This window comes from Pristiophorus japonicus, chromosome 16, assembly GCF_044704955.1.
Source record: "Pristiophorus japonicus isolate sPriJap1 chromosome 16, sPriJap1.hap1, whole genome shotgun sequence".
NCBI lineage: Eukaryota > Metazoa > Chordata > Chondrichthyes > Pristiophoridae > Pristiophorus > Pristiophorus japonicus.
In genome coordinates, this window is record NC_091992.1 from 122,129,798 (window position 1) to 122,152,513 (window position 22,716).

The 22,716-nt window shown below is 46.1% G+C and overlaps 1 protein-coding gene across 1 annotated transcript in view; it reads left to right on the plus strand.

Annotated features, from left to right (window-relative positions):
- LOC139226779 (dynein axonemal heavy chain 17-like) overlaps nt 1-22,716 on the plus strand; it is a 1,002,254-nt gene that overhangs the window by 712,112 nt on the left and 267,426 nt on the right. The window contains exons 45-46 of the mRNA XM_070857781.1: nt 7,122-7,404; nt 7,820-7,993. Coding sequence (XP_070713882.1) covers nt 7,122-7,404; nt 7,820-7,993 — 457 coding nt within the window. The remainder of the gene's footprint in view (nt 1-7,121; nt 7,405-7,819; nt 7,994-22,716) is intronic.

Here is a 22,716-nt window from a genome sequence, read left to right on the forward strand (position 1 = left end):
CTGCTGCAGAGAACTCGGATACTAAAGAAGGCTGATGGGCATCTATGAGGAAATGCTAGGTGCATTTGCCACCGGCCCATGAGCTGTGCACAATGTCGCAGAGCTTGGACGAGTCCAGCTCCAACTTATCTCAAGGCTTTACGCAGAGCATGGACACCGTTCTGTCCAGCATGGGTCGAGCGGTCAGCTCAATTAACAACTCAGTGGCACCCACCGTGATGATGCCTCAGCTGACAGCACTGAGAGTTTCCATGGCAGGACAGGCTGCTGCCATGGAATCTCAGATAGCTCCTATGGCAGCTCTCAATGCTGCCTTCCAATCTTAGATGGCTGCCATCTTGGCTCTGGGGGCCAATGTCATGCAGAGCCGTAGGAGTATTGAGGTACTATCCCAGGAAAGTAACCTTAGCTCCACGGGAGCAGGATAGCACCTGCTATCATCGCTCAGGATTACAGCGTGCCTGCTCGTCCGCCATCCACTCTGCCAGTTCCCTTGTTAGTGTCACGCAACCAGCCAGGCCAAACTGCTCTGGCACACACTGAGATGCTACAGTCTGCATCTGGGCCCAGAGCTGCTCGAGGTCAACCTCCACGACCATCTGAGTGTCCTCAGTTGAAGTTCAGCAATCTTCTACCTTCCAATCTATAGAGGGAAACGCCTTGTAGGAGCATGAGGATGGGGAAAGGAGCATGCAAGACAGGTACTAATTGCTGGCATAAGGACAATAAGTAATGATTTCTGTGACTATCTGATACAGATGTAATTGAGTTGATAAATTTGTTTTTGTTTTAAATTTGGTGTTGAAGTAAGGGCAAGACACTTAAATCTGAACTGAAGAAAGGCAAACGGATGGTGGTTGTATGGAAAGTGGTATGTACTGTGGAACTGTTGATATATTGGATGAGAAGGTTGATTTTGATGAGCTGGTCTCTGAAAACTCTGGTATGGAGGGATCTATGCGTCTGGTGGTCACTACACCCGCCCCCCCCGCCCCTCCTCCTCTGCCTGCTCTTGTTCCTCCCCCTCTTTCCACTCCTGCTCCTCGTCCTGCACTTGTTCCTGGCCAGGAGGTGGTAAAGGCTCACCCTCATGATGGCGAAGTTGAGCAGAATGCAACAGATGACCTCAAAACTTGATACTCGCTCAGGGCTGAACAGCAAACCTCCTCCAGAATGGTCCAGGCAGCAAAAGCATTGCTTGAGCACAGCGATTGTTTGCTTGATGATGGTCCTTGTGGCAGCATAGCTCTCATTGTAGGCCTGCTCAGCAGCTGTGCACAGCTTCCTAATAGAAGTCATGAACCATGTCCGGAGGGAATAGCTCTTGTCACCCAATAGCCAGTCTGTAACTGGCCGGCCTGGCTGGAATAAAAGAGGCTCAGGCGACTGGCACAGGATAACAGAATCATAACAGCTGCTAGGATAGTGGGCACAGACCTGCATGATGCGTTGCCTGTGGTCGCAAACCAGCTGATATTGAAGCAGTGAAATCCCTTTGATTGATAAAGATGTCAAGATGGTGATAGGGAATACGCAGGACATTGTGAGGAAGAAAGGAAGAAAGAAAGGAAAGAAGAAAGAAAGACTTTCATGACCAAGATGTCACAAAGTACTTTACAGCCATTGAAGTCTATGGCACAATGTCCAAGGGGAAGCCTGCCATGCGGGTGAACCCAAGTGTTCTCTCTTTCTGCTTCGCTCTGTTTATAGGGAAGGGAATGTAGGTATTTCTCCGGCCTAGAGAGCCTCAATAACCTCCCTGAAACATGTGTACGATGAACTGTGAAGTGTCATTGATGTCACCTGTTGCAGCCTGAAAGGAGCCCGTGGCATAAAAGTAGAGGTCCATAATGAATTTGATAGCCACAGGTGCTGTCCATGCCCTGGTTTGAGGTTCCAGTTGTGGCTGCAGCAGGTGACATACCTTGGTGGCAGCCTCCTTGGTGAAGCAAAGGCCCTGCGACATTGCTCTTGAGCAAAGTTAGTGTAGAAGAGATCCCCGAATACCCGTTGTGGATATGGCTTCCGATTGTGCACTCCTCCCTCATCTGGCATTTCTTGTTGCTCCCCCTCCTCCTCCAGCCCCAAAGGCAGCCCTACCAGACCACCCATGGTTCCAGTCAAACTATCTTTGAGGAAGCCACAATATTCCAACAGTGGATAGTCAAGGGGCGATAGGGGGGTTGGGAGGAGGGAGAAACTTAACACAATCACTAAGAAGGTGGTACTCAGTAAGATAATTGGATTAAAGGCAGATAATTTCCCTGCACCTGATTGCTTGCATCCCAGGGTCTTAAGAGAAGCGGCAGGGATAGTAGATACATTAGTTGTAATTTACCAAAATTCCCTGGATTCTGGGGAGGTCCCAGCAGATTGGAAAACTGCAAATGTAACACCCCTATTTAAGAAAAGGAGGCAGACAAAAAGCAGGAAACTATAGACCAGTTAGCCTAACATCTGTGGTTGGGGAAAATGTTGGAGTCCATTATTAAAGAAGCAGTAGCAGGGCATTTGGAAAAGCATAATTCGGTCAGGCACAGTCAGCATGGATTTATGACGGGGAAGTCATGTTTGACAAATTTGCTGGAATTCTTTGAGGATGTAACGAACAGGGTGGATAAAGGAGAACTAGTGGATGTGGTGTATTTGGACTTCTTGAAGGCATTTGACAAGGCACCATATTAAAGGTTACTACACAAGATAAAAGTTCATGGGGTTGGGGATAATATATTCGCATGGATCGAGGATTGGCGAACTAACAGAAAACAGAGTCAGGATAAATGGTTTATTCTCAGGTTGGCAATCAGTAACTGGTGGGGTGCCACAAGGATCAGTGCTGGGACCCCAACTATTTACAATCTATATTAACAACTTGGAAGAAGGGACTGAGTGTAACATAGCCAAGTTTGCTGACGATACAAAGATGGGAGGAAAAGCAATGTGTGAGGAGGATGCAAAAAATCTGCAGAAGGCTAAGTGAGTGGGCAAAAATTTGGCAGATGGAGTATAATGTTGGAAAGTGTGAGGTCATGCACTTTGGCAGAAAAAAATCAAAGAGCAAGTTATTATTTAAATAGAGAAAGATTGCAAAGTGCCGCAGTACAGCGGGATCTGGGGGTTCTTGTGCATGAAACACAAGATTAGTATACAGGTACAGCAAGTGATCAGGAAGGCCAATGGAATCTTGGCCTTCATAGCAAAGGGGATGGAATATAAAAGAAGGGAATTCTTGCTACAGTTATACAGGGTATTGGTGAGGCCACACCTGGAATACTGTGTACAGTTTTGGTTTCCATATTTACGAAAGGATATACTTGCTTTGGAGGCAGTTCAGAGAAGGTTCACTAGGTTGATTCCGAAGTTGAGGGGTTGACATGAGGAAAGGTTGGGCCTCAATTCATTGGAATTCAGAAAATTGAGAGGTGATCTTATCAAAACGTATAAGATTATGAGGGGGCTTGGCAGGGAGGATGCAGAGAGGATTTCAATGATTGGGGAGACCAGAACTAGGGGACATAATCTTAGAATAAGGGGCCGCCCATTTAAAACTGAGATGAGGAGGAATTTCTTCTGAGGATTGTACATCTGTGGAATTCGCTGCCTCAGAGCTGTGGAAGCTGGAACATTGAATAAATTTAAGGCAGAGATAGACAGTTTCTTAACCAATAAGGGGTTATGAGGAGCAGGCAGGGAAGTGGACCCGAGTTCATGATCGGATCAGCCATGATCGTATTAAATGGCAGAGCAGGCTCGAGGGGCCGTAAGGCCTGCTCCTGCTCCTATTTCTTATGTTATGTTCTTATGTTTCAAAAAAATTGTAAGACCATTAAAATCTTACTCTGTCTGTGAATTTTCTAGAGTGAGAAAGCACACCAAAAAATGTTCAGAAGGTAACCATCGGCCTAAAATGAGAAAAGGATCTTGTAAGTACTGCAAGATCCTGTAATATATGCAACTGCGAATATGCTCACAGGTTTGTAGCGCTGTTGCTGCCTGCCTCTCTTCCGTGCGTACATCCGCGCCAGGGTGTCCTTAGAGATGGAGCACGCGGTGTCCACCGGTACGCTTGTGGCCTTCCGCAAGAGGTGGGCGCCGGAGGGACTGGAGTGCATCATTACCCCCGGCAACCAAATTTTAATTTGATTTTATTTGTTTTAATTGCCGGTTTTAGTGTCCCCCTCCCCTTTTTATAGGGGGCACTTGTGTATATATACATGTTTTAGTGCCCAAAAAACCCCCCAAAAAATACAAAAAAAAACCCCAAAAAAGGCCTGGAAAAATGTTTGGAGTGTCCCCCAGATCAGGGGGCATTTGATTTAAATGTTTAATTTGTTCACTACAAAAGAGTTGTAGCGCTGTTGCTGCCTGCCTCTCTTCTGCGCTTACATCTGAGCCAGGGTGTCCCTGGAGATGGAGCACGCGGTGTCCACCGTTGTGTACGCTCGCGGCCTTCCGCGAGAGGTGTTCGCTGGAGGGACTGGAGTGCATCATCACCCCTGGCAACCAAATTTTAATTTGATTTTATATGTTTTAAAGTTTAATTTGTTTTATTGCTGGGTTTTGGTGTCCCCTCCCTTTTAGCCAGGGGGCACTTGTATAATTTGTGGTTTTAGTGCCCAAAAAACAGAAAACCACAAAGAAAAAGGGCACTTGAAAGCTGTTTGGAGTGTCCCCCCCTGTAACCACAATGTAACACCATGTATTACTGTATACACTCAACCTAGATGCACACCTTGACCACAAGGGGTGAGCTTGTGGGAGCCACTCCTTACCTGATCACACAGGTATAAAAAGGGAGGTCCCATGCAGGGTCATTGTCTTTGGAGTCCTCTGAATAAAGAATTAAGGTCACAGTGTGATCTTGTCCCCAGAATGTGCCTCGTGTGGTTTCATACTGTAGAGTAAGGACTTTACCCCTGCCACCCCCCCCCCACTTTTAATCGGGGGGGCACTTGATTTAATTGATTTTGTTTTTGCAACAAAGAGTTGTAGTGCTGCTGATACCTGCCTCTCTTCTGCGGTTACATCTGAGCCCAGAGTGTCCCTGGAGATGGAGCACGCGGAGTCCACCGGTACGCTCGCGGCCTTCCGCGAGAGGTGGGCGCCGGAGGGACTGGAGTGCATCATCACCCCCGGCAACCAAATTTTTATTTGATTTGTTAGGTTTTCTAGTGGTTGTGCTCCTTTAACAAGGCGGGTACTTGGTTAATAGTATAATTTAAAATAGTTGTACAGCTGCTGAGGTCGTTCAGCCCAACTGCCTGCCTCTCTTCCATAGCTACGCTTGCGCCACTGTATGAAAGCATGGGCCTTAGTCTTACGGATGTTTAGCGTGATGTCCTCCACCAGCCTGTCCTCGCCGCACAGCACTCCCGCCCCCCACCCCCCCCCAAGTCAAGTCATCAAGGTCCACAGCACGGCCCCGGACAACGTGGACCATTTCCCATACCTCGGGAGCCTTTTATCAACAAGAGCAGACATTGACAATGCGATCCAACACCACCTCCAGTGCGCCAGCGCAGCCTTCGGCCGCCTGAGGAAAAGAGTGTTTGAAGACCAGGCCCTCAAATCCATCACCAAGCTCATGATCTACAGGGCTGTAGTAATGCCCGCCCTCCTGTATGGCTCAGAGACATGGACCTTGTACACTAGACACCTCAAGTCGTTGGAGAAATACCACCAACGATGTCTCTGCAAGATCCTACAGACACACCAGTGTTGGCGTCCTCGACCGGTCAACATCCCCAGCATTGAAGCACTGACCACACTTGATCAACTCCGCTGGGCAGGCCACATCGTTCGCATGCCAGATCTGAGGCTCCCAAAGCAAGCGCTCTACTCTGAACTTTTTCACGGCAAACGAGCCAAAGGTGGGCAGAGAAAACGTTACAAGGACACGCTCAAAGCCTCCCTGATAAAGTGCAACATCCCCACTGACATCTGGGAGTCCCTGGCCAAAGACCACCCCAAGTGGAGGAAGTACATCCGGGAGGACGCTGAGCACCTCGAGCCTCATCGCCGAGAGCATGCAGAAATCAAGCGCAGGCAGTGGAAAGAGCGTGCAGCAAACCAGTCCCACCCACCTTTTCCCTCAACGACTATCTGTCCTACCTGTGACAGGGACTGTGGTTCTCGTATTGGACTGTTCAGCCACCTAAGGACTTATTTTTTAGAGTGGAAGCAAGTCTTCCTCGATTCCGAGGGACTGCCGATGGTGATGATGATGTATCCCTGGAGATAGAGCACGTGGTGTCTACCGGTACACTCGAGGCCATTTGCAACTGAAATGCATCATCACCCCCAGAAATCAAATTTTGATTGGATTTTTAAAGTTTTATCAAACAATTTTATTTAGTTTTAAGTTTCTAGTTGTTGTGCCCATTTTAACAAGAGGGCACTTTGGTTCATTGTATAATTTAAGAGTTGTAGAGCTGTTGCATTGTGAGTCACTTAGCCTGTCTCGTGATGTTCACAAGACTCAAAAGAACCCTAGTCAATTGGGTCTAGGTCATCCATGATGAGGTATGCAGTTATGAACCTAGTGGATGCACTGGTAATGTGTCGTGATTGTTAAACCTTTGTTAATAAAACCACTCATTCCTAGTTACTATGAATTCTTAAGCAAAGAACCCATGAAGCAAATACGTTACAGATTCCTTTAAATATCACCAGAGATGTTACCTTCCTGCCTATTAATTCCATGTTGTACTGTGTGAGTTCAGCATGTGATGAGTGAAGCACAAGGGCATTCAAAAATTGAAAACGGGTCCTGCAAGAAACGCAGGACTTCAATTTAAATAAAATATTCTACCCTTTAAATAATCGCGACGTGCATTCTTCATACCAGAGCAACCATTTTATTGTATATAGCAAGCAGCGCACTCCTGGCTGGAAATGTTTGGGTGCCTCCTGCCCATCATAATTGGACCACAGTAGGCCAGTTTGTGCCCAGAAAACGGGCACTGCGTGGCTGTATTTCTAGGCCCATGTCTGCCAAATTGATGGAAGACAGTGAAAGTTAGAAACACACATGGGAAAAGACAAACTCAAAATGTTTACTTGAAGCCCTTCATGTATTGCATCATTAAATAAATAATTATCATCTTTTTTGTTCTTTTTAGTGTGGTAGCTAGCTGGATTGAAAGCCGTGAGGTACAGTCAGAAAAGGCAAATCTTCTGATATTGTTTGATAAATACTTGCCTACCTGCCTTGAAAAGTTGCGTACTGGATTTAAAATGATTACTCCAATTCCAGAGATAACTATGGTGCAGACAGTTCTCCATCTGATGGAATGCCTTCTGACCCCAGTCAATGCACCTGCTGACTCTCCCAAGGAACTCTATGAACTGTACTTTGTGTTTACTTGCGTCTGGGGTTTTGGAGGTACAATGTTCCAAGATCAGGTAAGACCTGGGCATATTTTAGGTGATATCTAAGTTTGTGTATTTATTTAGAATTTTTGTATATTCAATGTTAATTGGGTTGATTCGGCACCTGATTTTCTCACAAAGATTTGTGTTTGTTGTGACTTCTCTAAGATAACAGCAATTCCAAAATGTATTAAAGGTTGAACTTAATTCAAAGAATGGGGACATTTTTATCTATGTTGCTTTTTATTATTCAATTTCTGAAGAGACACTGCTTCACAGTACTGTTCCTATCTGTTATGTTATTTAAAACGTATTGGGGAGATATCATTAATTTTAGTTGCTTGGTAACTGCTCAAACTTCGAATATTGAATAGATCCAGTAATCGGTATGTCTAGTGGAAGCCATGAAATTATACATTTTTTTTGAAATGTACAATATTTCTTACAGCTGGTGGATTATCGTGTAGAATTCAGCAAATGGTGGGTGAATGAATTTAAATCTGTCAAGTTCCCATCCCAAGGAACTATCTTTGACTACTACATTGATTCAGAAACAAAGAGATTTATCTCTTGGTCAGAAAAGGTGCCCACATTTGAATTGGATTCTGATTTACCACTCCAGGTACTTAATTGGAAAAATATATATATTTTTTTATTTTGTATCCTCTAATGCCTTCCTTGGTGTTCCTCTTACAGCTTTGTGTGCAAATGCCCCCTGTGATGTAGTATTGAGTCATACAGACCATAATGATGCAGGTTTTAATCCCACATCTGTATTTGCTGATCTTCCTCAAGGTGGTAGTGGGGATGCTACAGTTAGGCTCAGTGAGGCCTAAATTTATTCATGTCCAAAATCAGGCACCATTCTGGCAGAGCACAGTAACGTCTTGTCAGAACAGAAAGGTCCGAGGTCCATCCTAAATTCATCCTCTGGCTTCATTGGAATAAATCCAATGAGCTGCAAGCACCAATCTGGCATTCTGATGCAGCTCACCAGTTCAGCCCTTCGCTTGCCTAAGGTGAGAGGGGGAGTGGACACAGACTAACAGTGGCCAATAGTATTAATATGGAGGCAAGAGGATCATTCCTGCTTCTTCTGAATCTGCATTATGATAGGTTAAAACAAACCTGCCTGCCTGTTTCTCCATAGATCTCCAATGATTCCATTAGGCTGCTGTGGAGCCTGAAAAACTAGTCGAAGCTTGTGCAATATGGAAATGAGGCCTGCACTCATTTCAGGTGAACACCAAGGCCACCGAAAAAGAAGCGATTCTGCTAAATTCATGGAGGCCAAAATTGCCCCGTTTTTTAAGGCCTGTTACCGCCTCTAAGAAGCGACCCATCCACAATTGGCCCCAGGCTGGGTGCAGCGGAAATAGGTTTCTGCCACGTCCTAACTTTCCATTCCGCCCGCCACTCCGACCCCTTTTCAGCCACGTGCCGACACCTTACCACCTGGCGGTAGCCAGGAGTGCATTGGAATAGTCAAGTATGGAGGTAACAAAGGCATGGATGAGGGCTTCAGCAGTGGATGAAGGCTTCAGCAGCAGATGAGCTGAGGCAAGGGCGGACACGGGCGATGTTACGGAGGTTGAAATAGGCGGTCTTAGTTATGCTGTGGATATGTGGTCGAAAGTTCATTTCAGGATCCAATATGACACCAAGGTTGCAAACAGTCTGTTTTAGCTTCAGACAGAAGTTGGGGAGAGGGGTGGTGTCAGTGGCTAGGGAACGGAGTTTGTGGCAGGGACTGAAAACAATGGCTTCGGTCTTCCCAATATTCAATTGGAGAAAGTTTCTGCTCATTCAGAACTGGATGTCGGACAAGCAGTCTGACAATTTAGAGACCGTGGAGGAGTCGAGAGAATTGGTAGTGAAGTACAGCTGGGTGTCATCAGTGTACATATGGAAACTGATGCTGTGTTTTCGAATGATGTTGCCAAGGGGCAACATGTAGATGATAAATAGGAGGGGGCCAAGGATAGATCCTTGGGAGACACCAGAGGTAACGATGTGGGGGCGGAAATAGAACCTGAGAACCTGTCTGGCTATGATTAGATAGATACATTAAAGCAGTTTACACAACCATAAAGACAGCAATAACAATTTGCATTTATATAGCACCTGTAATGTAGCAAATCGCCCCAAGGTGCTTAAGAACGTTATCAATAAAAATATGTTTTACACTGAGCCACAAAAGGAGATATCAGGACAGATGATCAAAAACTTGGTCAAAAAGGTAGGTTTTAAGGAGCACCTTGATGGAGAAGCGAGAGGTACAGGCGGAGAGGTATAAGGAGGAAATTCTGGAGCTTAGAGCCAAGGCAGCTGAAATGGTGGAGCAATTAAAATTAGGGATGTGCAAGAGACCAGAATTGGAGGAGCGCAAAAATCTCGAAGGGTTGCAGGACTGGAGGAGGTTAGAGATGGGGAGGGGCAAAGCCTTGGAGTGATTTGGAAAACCAGGATGAGAATTTTAAAATTGAGACATTGTCAGATGAGTGTAGGTCAGCAAACACTGGGTGATGGGTGAACGAAACTTGGTGTGAGTTAAGATACAGACAGCAGAGTTTTGGATGAGCACAAGTTTGTCGAGTGGAAGATGGGAGGCTAGCCAGGTGAGCATTGGAATAATGAAGGCTCTGATGCGAGGAGCATTCATAATAAGGTGGATGAATTGACCGCAGATAGCTGTTAACGGATATGATGTATTGGGATTATGGAGACATGGCTCCAAGGTAACCAAGGCTGGGAACTCAACATCCAGGGATATTTAATATTCAGGAAAGACAGACAGGAAGGAAAAAGAGGTGGGGTAGCGTTAATCTCCTCTTTAACCATTAACGCTATAGTAAGGAAGGACATTAGCGTGGATGATGTGGAATCTACATGGGTAGAGCTGCGAAACACCAAAGGGCAGAAAGCGTTAAACATAGAAACATAGAAAATAGGTGCAGGAGCAGGCCATTCAGCCCTTCTAGCCTGCACCGCCATTCAATGAGTTCATGGCTGAACATGAAATTTCAGTACCCCCTTCCTGCTTTCTCGCCATAACCCTTGATCCCCCGAGTAGTAAGGACTTCATCTAACTCCCTTTTGAATATATTTAGTGAATTGGCCTCAACTACTTTCTGTGGTAGAGAATTCCACAGGTTCACCACTCTCTGGGTGAAGAAGTTTCTCCTCATCTCGGTCCTAAATGGCTTACCCCTTATCCTCAGACTGTGACCCCTGGTTCTGGACTTCCCCAACATTGGGAACATTCTTCCTGCATCTAACCTGTCTAAACCCGTCAGAATTTTAAACGTTTCTATGAGGTCCCCTCTCATTCTTCTGAACTCCAGTTAGTCGGAGTTGTGTACAGACCACCAAACAAGAAGGTTGGGGATGGCATCAAACAGGAAATTAGAGATGCGTGCAATAATGGTACAGCAGTTATCATGGGTGACTTTAATCTGCATTTTGATTGGGCTAACCAAACTGGTAGCAATACTGTGGAGGAGGATTTCCTGGAGTGTATAAGGGATGGTTTTCTAGACCAATATGTCGAGGAACCAACTGGAGAGCTGGCCATCCTAGACTGGGTCTAGTGTAACGAGAGAAGATTAATTAGCAATCTAGTCGTGCGGGGCCCCTTGGGGAAGAGTGCCCATAATATAGTAGAATTCTTCATTAAGATGGAGAGTGACACATTTAATTCAGAGACTAGAGTCCTGAACTTAAAGAAAGGAAACTTTGACGGTATGAGACGTGAATTGGCTAGCATAGACTGGAGAATGATACTTAAAGGGCTGATGGTGGATAGACAATGGCAGACATTTAATTATCAAATGGATAAACTACAACAATTGTGCATCCCTGTGTGGCGTAAGAATAAAAAAGGGAAGGTGGCTCAACCGTGGCTAACAAGGAAAATTAGGGAAAGTGTTAAATCCAAGGCAGAGGCATATAAATTGGCCAGAAAAAGTAGCAAACCTGAGGACAGGGAGAAATTTAGAATTCAGCAGAGGAGGACTTAAGGGTTTAATTAGGAGGGGGAAAATAGAGTATGAGTAAGCTTGCAGGGAACATAACAACTGACTGCAAAAGCTTCTATAGATATGTAAAGAGAAAAAGATTAGTGAGGATGAATGTAGGTCCCTTGCAGTCAGAATCAGTTGATTTCATAATGGGGAACAAGTAAATGGCAGACCAATTGAACAAATACTTTGGTTCTGTCTTCACTCATCATCATAGGCAGTCCCTCGGAATCAAGGGAGACTTGCTTCCACTCTTAGCATGAGTCCTTAGGTGGCTGAACAGTCCAATACGAGAATCACAGTCTCTGTCACAGGTGGGACAGATAGTCGTTGAGGGAAAGGGTGGGCAGGGAACCTGGTTTGCCGCACACTCCTTCATCTGCCTGCGCTTGATTTCTGCATGGTCTCGGCGACGATAATCGGAGCTCAGCGCCCTCCCGAATGCACTTCCTCCACTTAGGGCGGCCTATGGCCAGGGACTCCCAGGTGTCAGTGGGCACTTTATCAGGGAGCCTTTGAGGGTGTCCTTAACGTTTCCTCTGCCTGCCTTTGGCTCGTTTGTTGTGGACGAGTTCCGAGTAGAGCGCTTGTTTTGGGAGTCTAGTGTCTGGCATGCGAACTACATGGCGTGCCCAGCTAAGGAAGACACGAATAACCTCCCGAAAATACTAGGGGACTGAGGGTCTAGCGAGAAGGGGGAACTGGGGGAAATCCTTATTAGTCAGGAAATGGTGTTAGGGAAATTGAAGGGACTGAAGGCCGATAAATCCCCAGCGCCTGATAGTCTGCATCCCAGAGTACTTAAGGAAGTGGCCCTAGAAATAATAGATGCATTGGTGGTCATTTTCCAACATTCCATGGACTCTGGTTCAGTTCCTATGGATTGGAGGGTAGCTAATGTTTAAAAAGTGGGGTTACAAGGAGGGAGAGAGAGAAAACTGGGAATTATAGACTGGTTAGCCTGACATCGGTGGTGGGGAAAATGCTGGAATCAGTTATTAAAGATGTAATAGCAGCGCATTTGGAAAGCGGTGACAGGATCGGTCCAAGTCAACATAGATTTATGAAAGGGAAATCATGCTTGACAAATCTAGAGTTTTTTGAGGATGTAACTAGTAGAGTGGATAAGGGAGAACCAGTGGATGTGGTAGTATTTGGACTTTCAAAAGGCTTTTGACAAGGTCCCACACAGGAGATTAGTGTGCAAAATTAAGGCACATGGTGTTAATACAGATTCTTTTTCCCTCAATCTGTTTCAGTGAATACACTGACGCAAACACCTTCTTGCCTTTTCTGTAAAAGACCTTTATTGAAGATTCTTCGGCCGGGACTTGTCAAGACAAAGGAACACTCTCAATCAGAGCCTGTTTACCTTCCTCTGGACAAGCCCCTTTACAGCGCGAAAAGCACAGTAGTTATACATTTTCAAAACATAACACATTTGATTAGCACTTGGTCTATCCACTCCCTTTCTTCCTCCCCTCCACCCCCCGCCCCCCCCCCCCCGAGTATGTCCAATGGCAGGCGAGGAGGTCTCCTAATTAGAGCTGGCCCTGAGGTCAGCTTGTTTATAGCCTCATTAAATTCTTCTTCCTTATCAGTAAAACCTATTTCCCTCCTATCAGTAAAAAGCATTACGTTGCCCTCTCCTATCCATGATTGCCTTTTCTTTCCCGTGACCCGTGTTTAACCTCAACTCTCAGTAACCCCTTTTTTTCTGTTGATTCTGCAATTGTCAGCATCTTGACACCACTTTAGCTATTTTCCCATGATTCCCTATCTCCATCCCTCTGCCACATTCATAATCCTTCTGCACACATTCTCAATGGTATTGGGGGTAATGTATTGGCGTGGATAGAGAACTGGTTGGCAGACAGGAAGCAAAGAGTAGGAATAAACTGGTCCTGATTTGGAATGGCAGGCAGTGACTAGCGGGGTGCCACAGGGTTCAGTGCTGGGACCCCAGCTATTTACAACATACATTCAATTCCTTTTTCTAAATCATTAATGTTTGCAGATGACACTAAGCTGAGTGGCAGTGCGAGCTGCGAGGAGGATGCTAGGAGGCTGCAGGGGGACTTGGACAAGTTAGGTGAATGAGCAAATGCATGGCAGATGCAGTATAATATGGATAAACGTGAGGTGATCCACTTTGGTGGCAAAAACAGGAAGGCAGATTATTATCTGAATGGTGTCAGATTAGGCAACGAAACCTGGGTATCATGGTACATCAGTCATTGAAGGTAGGCATGCAGGTACAGCAGGCAGTAAAGAAAGCAAATGGAATGCTGGCCTTCATAGCGAGGTGATTTGAGTATAGGAACAGGGAGGTCTTACTGCAGTTGTACAGGGCCTTGGTGAGACCACACCTTGAGTATTGTCTGCAGTTCTGGTCTCCTAATCTGAGGAAGGACATTCTTGCTATTGAGGGAGTGCAGCGAAGGTTCACCAGACTGATTCCCGGATGGCAGGACTGACATATGTAGAAAGACTGGATCGACTAGGCTTATATTCACTGGAATTTAGAAGAATGAGAGAGGATCTCATAGGAACATATAAAATTCTGATGGGATTAGACAGGTTCAATGCAGGAAGAACGTTCCCGATGTTGGGGAAGTCCAGAACCAGTGGTCACAGTCTAAGGATAAGGGGTGTGCCATTTAGGACCGAGATGGGGAGAAACTTCTTCACTCAGAGAATTGTGAACCTGTGGAATTCTCTACCACAAAGTTGTTGAGGCCAGTTTGTTAGATATATTCAAAAGGGAGTTAGATGTGACCCTTACAGCTAAAGGGATCAAGGGGTATGGAGAGAAAGCAGGAAAGGGGTACTGAAGGTGCATGATCAGCCATGATCATATTGAATGGTGGTGCAGGCTCGAAGGGCTGAATGGCCACCTCCTGCACCTACTTTCTATGTTTCTATGTTAAGCAAGTCTAGAGGTAACAAAGAGGGTTTCAGCAGCAGGTGAGCTGAGGCAAGGTCGTTGTTGGGCAATGTCACGGAGGTGGAAGTAGGCAGTGTTGTGTATGGAGAGAATCTGACTGAACACCGTGAGCTCAAAGTAAAGTGTGACCTTAGTCTTTTATCGCAGGTCTTCAGAGTGCCTCTCCAACCTGTGAAGCCTTCTTAAATACCTGTGCTCCCAAGGGATTATGGGATCCCTTGGGACTCCAGGGGATGAGCCCTCTGGTGGCTGTACAGAGTAAATACAAGTCCACATATATAACAACATTTCCCCCCAAAGTCAATAGTGTAACTATTTACAATGTGAGTCAATTTGGGGCCCTTCTTGCCCTGGTTGATCGTCTCGGTGTGAAAGCTGGTGTTGTTGAATCATTTGTTGGGCCCTTGCTGGGCTGCTTGGTGTGTTGGGCCCTTCAGGGCTGCTGTGGATGATGGGTTCTGCTTCGTAGTCAACCGTGGTGTCGGTTGCCACGTGTGTGTGTGTGTGTGTGTGTGTATGTGTGTGTGTGTTGGGAGATCAAAAAAGGTCGGGTCCAAGGTGGGTTGCTCCGGGTAGCCCGTGAATCTGAGTTTGATTTGGTCCAAGTGTTTCCGGTGAATGAGTCCAGTTGAAAGTTTGACCCGAAACACCCTGCTCCCCTCTTTGGCCACGACAGTGCTGGGAAGCCACTTGGGACCTTGTCCATAATTTAATACAAATACAGGATCATTGACTTCAATCTCGCGTGACACATTTGCGCTATCATGGTATGCACTTTGTTGAAGCCGCCTGCTCTCTACCTGTTCATGTAGATCAGGGTGAACTACCGAGAGCCTTGTCTTAAGTGCTTTTTTCATGAGCAGTTCAGCAGGTGGGATCCCAGTGAGTGAGTGTGGTCTCGTGCGGTAGCTAAGCAGGACTCTGGATAGGCGAGTCTGCAGTGAGTCTTCACTTACCCTCTTCAAGCCTTGCTTGATGGTTTGCACTGCTCTCTCTGCCTGACCATTGGACACTGCTTTAAACAGGGCAGATGTGACATGTTTGAACCCGTTACAGGTCATGAATTCTTTGAACTCAGCACTGATACAACATGGCCCGTTGTCGCTCACCAGAACATCGAATAAGCCGTAAGTGGTAAATATGGCCCGCAGGTATTCAATAGTGGCAGTGGACGTGCTTGCCGACATTATCTCACATTCAATCCACTTGGAGTACACGTCCACAACCACAAGGAACATTTTACCCAAGAACCGGCCTGCATAGTCAACGGTATCCTAGACCACGGTTTGGAGGGCCAAGACCATAAACTTAACGGCGCCTCCCTGGGAACATTGCTTAACTGCGAGCATGTATTGTATCTGTGAACGCAGGACTCTAAGTCCGCATCAATAGCGGGCCACCACACGTGGGATCTGGCTATCGCTTTCATCATTACGATGCCTGGGTGGATACTGTGGAGGTCATTGACGAAGATGTCTCTGCCATTCTTGGGGACCACTACTCGATTGCCCCACAGAAGGCATTCTGCCTGTATAGAGATTTCATCTTTGCGCTGCTGGAACGGCTTTATCTCTTCCTGCATTTCCACTGGGACACTGGACCAGCTCCCGTGAAGCACACAGCTTTTGACTAGAGATAATAAAGGGTCCTGGCTTGACCAGGTTTTGATCTGCCGGGCAGTGACGGGTGATTGCTCACTCAAGTGCTTCCATAACCATGGCTAGATCTGTGGGCTGTGCCATTTCCATCCCCGTGGTGGGCAATGGCAGCCTACTGAGAGCATCGGCGCAGTTTTCTGTGGCGGATGGCGTAGTTGTATGCGGACAACGTGAGCGCATATCTCTTTATGCAGGCCGATGCGTTGGTATTTATCTCTTTACTCTCAGAAAACAGGGATATAGGTGGCTTATGGTCAGTTTCCAATTCGAATTTTGGCCCAAACAGGTATTGATGCATTTTCTTTACCCCGTCGACATACGCTACCGCTTCTTTTTTAATCATGCTGTAGTCTCTCTCAGCCTTCGACAGACTCCTGGATGCACAAGCAACCGGTTGCAGTTTCCCAAAATCATTAGCTTGTTGCAATACACACCTGACGCCATATGATGACGCATCACGTGCTAGTACCAAATGCTTACATGGATCATACAACACAAGCAATTTGTTTGAGCGTAACAATTTTCTCGCTTTCACAAAGGCATTTTCTTGGCTTTTGCCCCAAACCTATTCGCCCCTTTTTCGTAGTAAGACATGTAGTGGTTCTAGCAGGGTGTTGAGACCTGGTAAGAAGTTACCAAAGTAGTTCAAGAGTCCCAGAAACGACCGCAGCTGCGTCACGTTCTGTGGCCTCTGTGCATTCTACATTGCCTCCGTCTTCACGTTGGTGGGCCTGATGCTGTCCGCCGCAATCCTCCTTCCCAGGAACTCCACTTCAGGCTCCAGGAAAACGCACTTCGAGCATTTTAACCTGAGCCCCACACGGTTGAGTCGACTAAAAACCTCCTCCAGGTTCTGCAGGTGCTCGACTGTGTTCCGACCTGTGACCAAGATGTCGTCCTGGAAGACCACAGTGTGCGGGACCGACTTCAGTAAACTTTCCATGTTTCTCTGGAATATCGCCGCCGTTGATCGGATTCCAAATGGGCATCTGTTATAAACATAAAGACCTTTTGTGTGTATTGATGCCAGTGAGGGCCTTCGATGATTCCTCCAGTTCCTGCGGTCATGCAGGCTGAAGTCAGATACAACTTTGTGATCGTCTTTCCTCCCGCCAGCGTTGCAAAGAGGTTGTCGGCTTTTGGTAGTGGGTATTGGTCCTGCAATGAGAAACGATTGATAGTTACTTCGTAATCGCCACAGAGTCTGACAGTGCCGTCTCCCTTGAGGACTGGGACAATAGGACTGGCCCACTCACTGAACTCAATCGGTGAAATGATGCCCTCTCATTGCAGCTGGTCTAGCTCGATCGCTATCTTTTTCTCTCATGTACGGTACTGCTCTCGCCTTGTCGCGCCCCCGGAATTGGGTGGATCTGCACTTTTGCTCCTTGGAATTTCCCGATGCCTGGTTCGAACAGTGAAGGAAATTTGTTTAAGACCCGGGCACACAAAGTGTCGTCAGCGGGCGATAGCGCTCGGACGTCGTCCCAGTTCCAGCGTATCTTTCCCAGCTAGCTCCTGCCGAGCAGCGTGGGACCATCGCCCGATACCATCCAGAGTGGTAGCTTGTGCACCGTTCCATCATAGGAGACCTTTACGGTAGCACTGCCGATTACAGGAATCAGTTCTTTAGTGTAAGTTCTTAGTTTCGTGCGAACTGGAGTTAAGACTGGCCTTGAGGCCTTGTTGCACCACAACCTTTCAAAAGTCTTTTTGCCCATGATGGACTGGCTCGTACCTGTGTCCAACTCCATTGACACCTGGAGTCCATTTAGTTCAACATTCAGCATTATCGGGGGACAATTCATGGTGCACCCCATGTACCTCTGCCTCCTCTATCTGAGGCTCTGGTTCATAGTGATCTTCTGTGGATCTGTCCTCCTCTGCAACGTGGTGGTTTGCAGGTTTAACAGGCTCAGCAGCTCGTCTGCACCCTCGTTGGAGGTGTCCCATTGTTCCACAGCTCTTGCAAACGTATCCTTTGAATTGGAATGAATGGAAACGATGATCATCCCCGTAGCGCCAACAACGTGTTAATGGCCTTGCATTCATCACCCTTGATGGTGGACTCTGAGTCATCTGCGGACGTGTAGCTGTAGCTATGTATGACCTGCCTGTACGTTCCAATTCAAAAACAACATCACTTTGTTCACAGTACTTGTAGCAGCACTTGTGTGCTGAGATTTGCTTCGTATTGTCACTGGTGGCAATGAACGCCTGGGCTATCGCTATGGCCTTACTCAAGGTTGGGGTCTCTACAGTCAAAAGCTTGCGAAGTATGGTTTCATGGCCAATGCCAAGTACGAAAAAGTCTCTGAGCATGTGCTCCAAATGTCCTTCAAATTCACAATGTCCTGCAAGGCGTCTCAGCTTGGCGACATAACTCGCCACTTCCTTGCCTTCAGACCTTTTGTAGGTGTAGAACCGATACCTCGCCATCAGAACGCCTTCCTTCGGGTTCAAATGCTCTCGGACCATTGTGCACAAATCGTCGTACAATTTCTCCGTGGGTTTCGCTGGAGTGAGCAGATTCTTCATGAGGCCATATGTTGGTGCCCCACAGACGGTGAGGAGGATCGCTCTACGTTTGGCAGTGCTCTCTTCCCCATCTAGCTCGTTGGCCACGAAGTATTGGTCGAGTCGCTCCACAAAAGTTTCCCAATCATCTCCCTCTGAAAATTTCTCCAGGATGCCCACTGTTCTCTGCATCTTTGGGTTCGCTATCTGTATCTCGTCGCCGGTTGTTGTGCATGGAGAAAGAGTAAGCTTGAACACTGAGCTCAAAGTAAAGTGTGACCTTAGTCTTTTATTGCAGGTCTTCCGAGTGCCTCTCCAACCTGTGAAGCCTTCTTAAATACCTGTGCTCCAAGGGATTATGGGATCCCTTGGGACTCCGGGGAATGAGCCCTCTAGTGGCTATACAGAGTAAATACAAGTCCACATATAACAGGCAGTCTTGGTGATGGAGCGGATATGTGGTCAGGAACTCATCTCGGGATCAAACGCAACACCAAAAAAAAAGACGGATTTATTTAACGCCTTTCACTACCACCGGATATCCCAAAGTGCTTTACAGCCAATGAAATACTTTTTGCATTGTAAGGGGTGGTGGGTCTGTCAACTTGTCTTCCTGACCCAGAACGGTTGCGAGTCGCTCCCACTCCCTGGTTCTTGAGCTTGGATTTATTAATCAGGATGTGATAAAGTGCAGCAGACAGCCATTTTGTGCAAAGAAGGTATGGATTTTGTTCAAGAAGAATGAATACACCTATTATTAAAAACTGAGAACTTACCATTCTAATGGGAAATCCTTTACTAAAAAAACAAGAGAATACACAGCAGTACAATACCTCCCACCTCCCAATTCCCCTATCTAACTAAGTTAGGTTCTAGGGCTTCAGGGACTAGGCTCACCAATCCTTCCTTGACAGCCAGTAATGGGTCGCGGTTTCGGGGTTGGTTGGATTTTGTCGATTCTGCTAGCTGTACCCCGAACATAGGAGAGGACTTCTTGCTGCGTGTTCCTCAGTTGGGTGGTGTCCGCTGATGTGGTAGGGCGCATATTGGATCTATGGGGCAAGTACCCACTTTCTTCATTCAGCAGTAGGTTTTAAAGTTCTTTTAGGTAATGTTTTACCCGTTGCTAGCTCAAGGATAGCTTGTAGAGTGGAAACAGCTTACAAATCTTCGGGTTTTTGTCGAGTTGACTTCGGTTTTGAAATCATTGGTCGCGGTTGCTCAATATTACCAATTTGGTTGCTGGTAATATCTTGGTGGTTGTTTCGTGAGCCTCTTGCTGCCACAGCATGCTTGGTGTCCTGGTCATTTGCGATACTGTCTTGGTTGATGTTCTGAAGAACCAGGTTAACAAAGCTGGTGTGCTGATCTTGAAGTCTGCCAGGTCTGAAGCATACAAAGCTGGTGTAGAAGCAAAGTGCAGTCCTGACTGAAAAAACAGGCCTCAATTATACTTTGAGAGGCTGCCTTATCTGACCCCCAAATCAACCATGGTTCTTTGAAGTTTTGCAACCCAGCTAACTGAAACTTGATTCAGTGTTTTTAATCTGGTGTTGATAGACTTTTCTGAGCTGCCGAGCTCTTGTCAATTGCTGGAATTATCTGTCGGTTTTGAGTCGTAATTGTTAGTTTCTGGTGTCGAGTCGTCTGCCTGGGTCCCAGCTTTCTATGCAGGCCGGAAAAGTGATTAGCTTTATGCACGTGTTGGATAGGTTTTTATGCTTGGATTGAAACTATACTTCCTTGGATCGATTGTTAAAATGTAAATGTCTTCTAGAGAGCAGGTTTCGAGGGTAAACCGTTCCCCAGACAGCTTGATTAGCTCCTATATCCAAACTGGCCTTTTAGAGGTTGAACCCACCCCTTTTCTCACAGACTCAACATTCACCTTAAAAATCCCAAACTTGGTTAAAACTCGTAGATTTCTTCCATAAGCATTTTAGGATCCTAAACTTTCTGCTTAATAGTCCCAAATCGAATTTCCTTTTCAATGAGTCCAATCACTGGGGGGTTTCCACGAATTTTGGAATCTTGCATCATGTAGGAAACGCGGCAGTTAGTTTGCGCTCAGCAAGGTGATAACCACCAGATAATCTCTCTTTTTTTTTTAGTGATTTTGATTGAGGGATATAGATTGACTAGGTTACTGAGAATAACTCCCCTGCTCTTCTTTGAAATACTGCCATAGAATCTTTAACGTCCACCTGAGGGCAGACAATGTCTCGGTTTAACATCTCATCCAAAAGACAACACCTCCGGCAGTGCAGCACTCCCTCAGTACTGCATTGGACTGTCAGTCTAGAGTTTTGTACTCAACTCTCTGGAGTGGGACTTGAACCTACAACCTTCTGACTCAGGTGAGGGTGCTACCCACTGAACTACAGCTGACACACAGCCAAGGTTGTGAATGGTCTAGCTCAGCTTCAGACAGTTACCAGAGATGCAAATGATGGTCAAGGAATGGAGTTTATGGCGGGGACCAAAGAAAATATTTAGTTGGAGGAAATTTCTGTTCATCCGATATTGGATGATGACAAGCAGTGTGATAAATCAGACAGTGCAGGGGTCAAGCGAGGTGGCGCTGAGATAGAGCTGAATGTTGTCAGCATATGTGTGGAACCTCCTGGCCGAGAAATTCAGGTCGGCTGATTCTGCTGCGCCCTTGTGAGTTCCCGGTCCTGAGGCCTCCATGGACTGCGCGTCGGAACGCGTGCACATCAGGACGTGTGCAGGGCTGGAGCTACAATTAAATGGTTTTGGCAGCCAATCTAGGTCAAGTATATTCTCATTCATCATAATGTGAACTTCATAAGTTGGAGTTCCCATTATTATAAGAACCCCCCCCCCCCAACACACACAACTCTAATAAAAAAAATTTTTAAAAAAACACATTTTTATTATTTTAAATTAAAGTTATTTATGTATTATAAAAAAATATATACCGATTTTTAAAAGTTTTTTTAATTATAGTTTAAAATAAACTTATCATTGTGGGGAGGGTTTTTAACAATAAAATGTGTTTTTAAAACTTTATGTGTATTTTAATACTCTTTTATGCCTGTAAAAGTAGGCTATGCATCTGCTTTTATCAGGTGCAAGAGTTTTCAGGACATCCTCTGGGCAAGATATGGGTAAATACTGCAATCTTGCCCACGCAAATGTCTTCGTTCCCGAGAGGCGAAGGATCTGTCAAGCTCCAGCTTGATAGATCGGAAAAGCTGTTTTTCAGCGCATGCGGGAGGCCGGAATTTCTGGGCCATTGTGTTTTCGGATGATATTACCAAGGGGCAGCATGTAGATGAAAAATAGAAAGGGGCCAATGATAGATCCTTGGAGAACTCCAGAAGTAATGGTGCAAGAAGCCATTGCAGGTGAACCTCTAGTTACGATTCAATAGATAAGAACGGAGCCAGGCAAGGGCAGTTCTACCAATTAACTAATGGAGGAGAGGCATTGGAGGAGGCTGATGTGATTAATTGTGTCGAAGGGTGCAGATAGGTCGAGAAGGATGAGGAGAGATAGCTTACCACGGTCACATAGAAACCTGATTGGAGAGATTCCAACATGGAATTGTGGGAAAGAAGGGCACAAATTTGAGAGGTTTCAATACGTATGACCTTTAAACCAAGGAATCAACGTCAAGGCAGCAGAGTGATCAGCTCTCACATGGCACTTGCTGATTCTTCTGGTGGGATGTCCTCCTCTAAGCGGTGCTTCGTTAGGCTCTCGTTAACTGCAGTGCCAGACCTACCATGATGCCCCATTTTTAATTGGTTCTTGCTAGTTGGGGCATGAGTAAAAGTTAATGGAAGTCCCATTTTGGCCACTCACCCATTGTTGCGAGGCATCAATGATGGATGGTTGACTATGTGTTGTGTATCACTCAACTTCCCCGTGTGCCATTATTTCACTTGTTTTTCTAGATGGTTAGAATGTGAAGACCTCCCTTATCTGTGTGCAGACTCTATGTCAAGGCATTGTATGTGTCCAATGTAACCTGTCTTTTCTTAACGATTCCAACTGCCTCCGCAGTCTTTGACCACTTTGTATAGTTTGAGTCCCATGGAATTTGCCTAATTTCTTCCTTATTCTACCCTACGTATATTACAGGTGATCCAAAAACTCGGCTGCCCGTGTCCTAATTCATACCAAGTCCCACTCGCCCATCATCCCTATGCTCGCAGACCTACATTGGCTTCTGGTT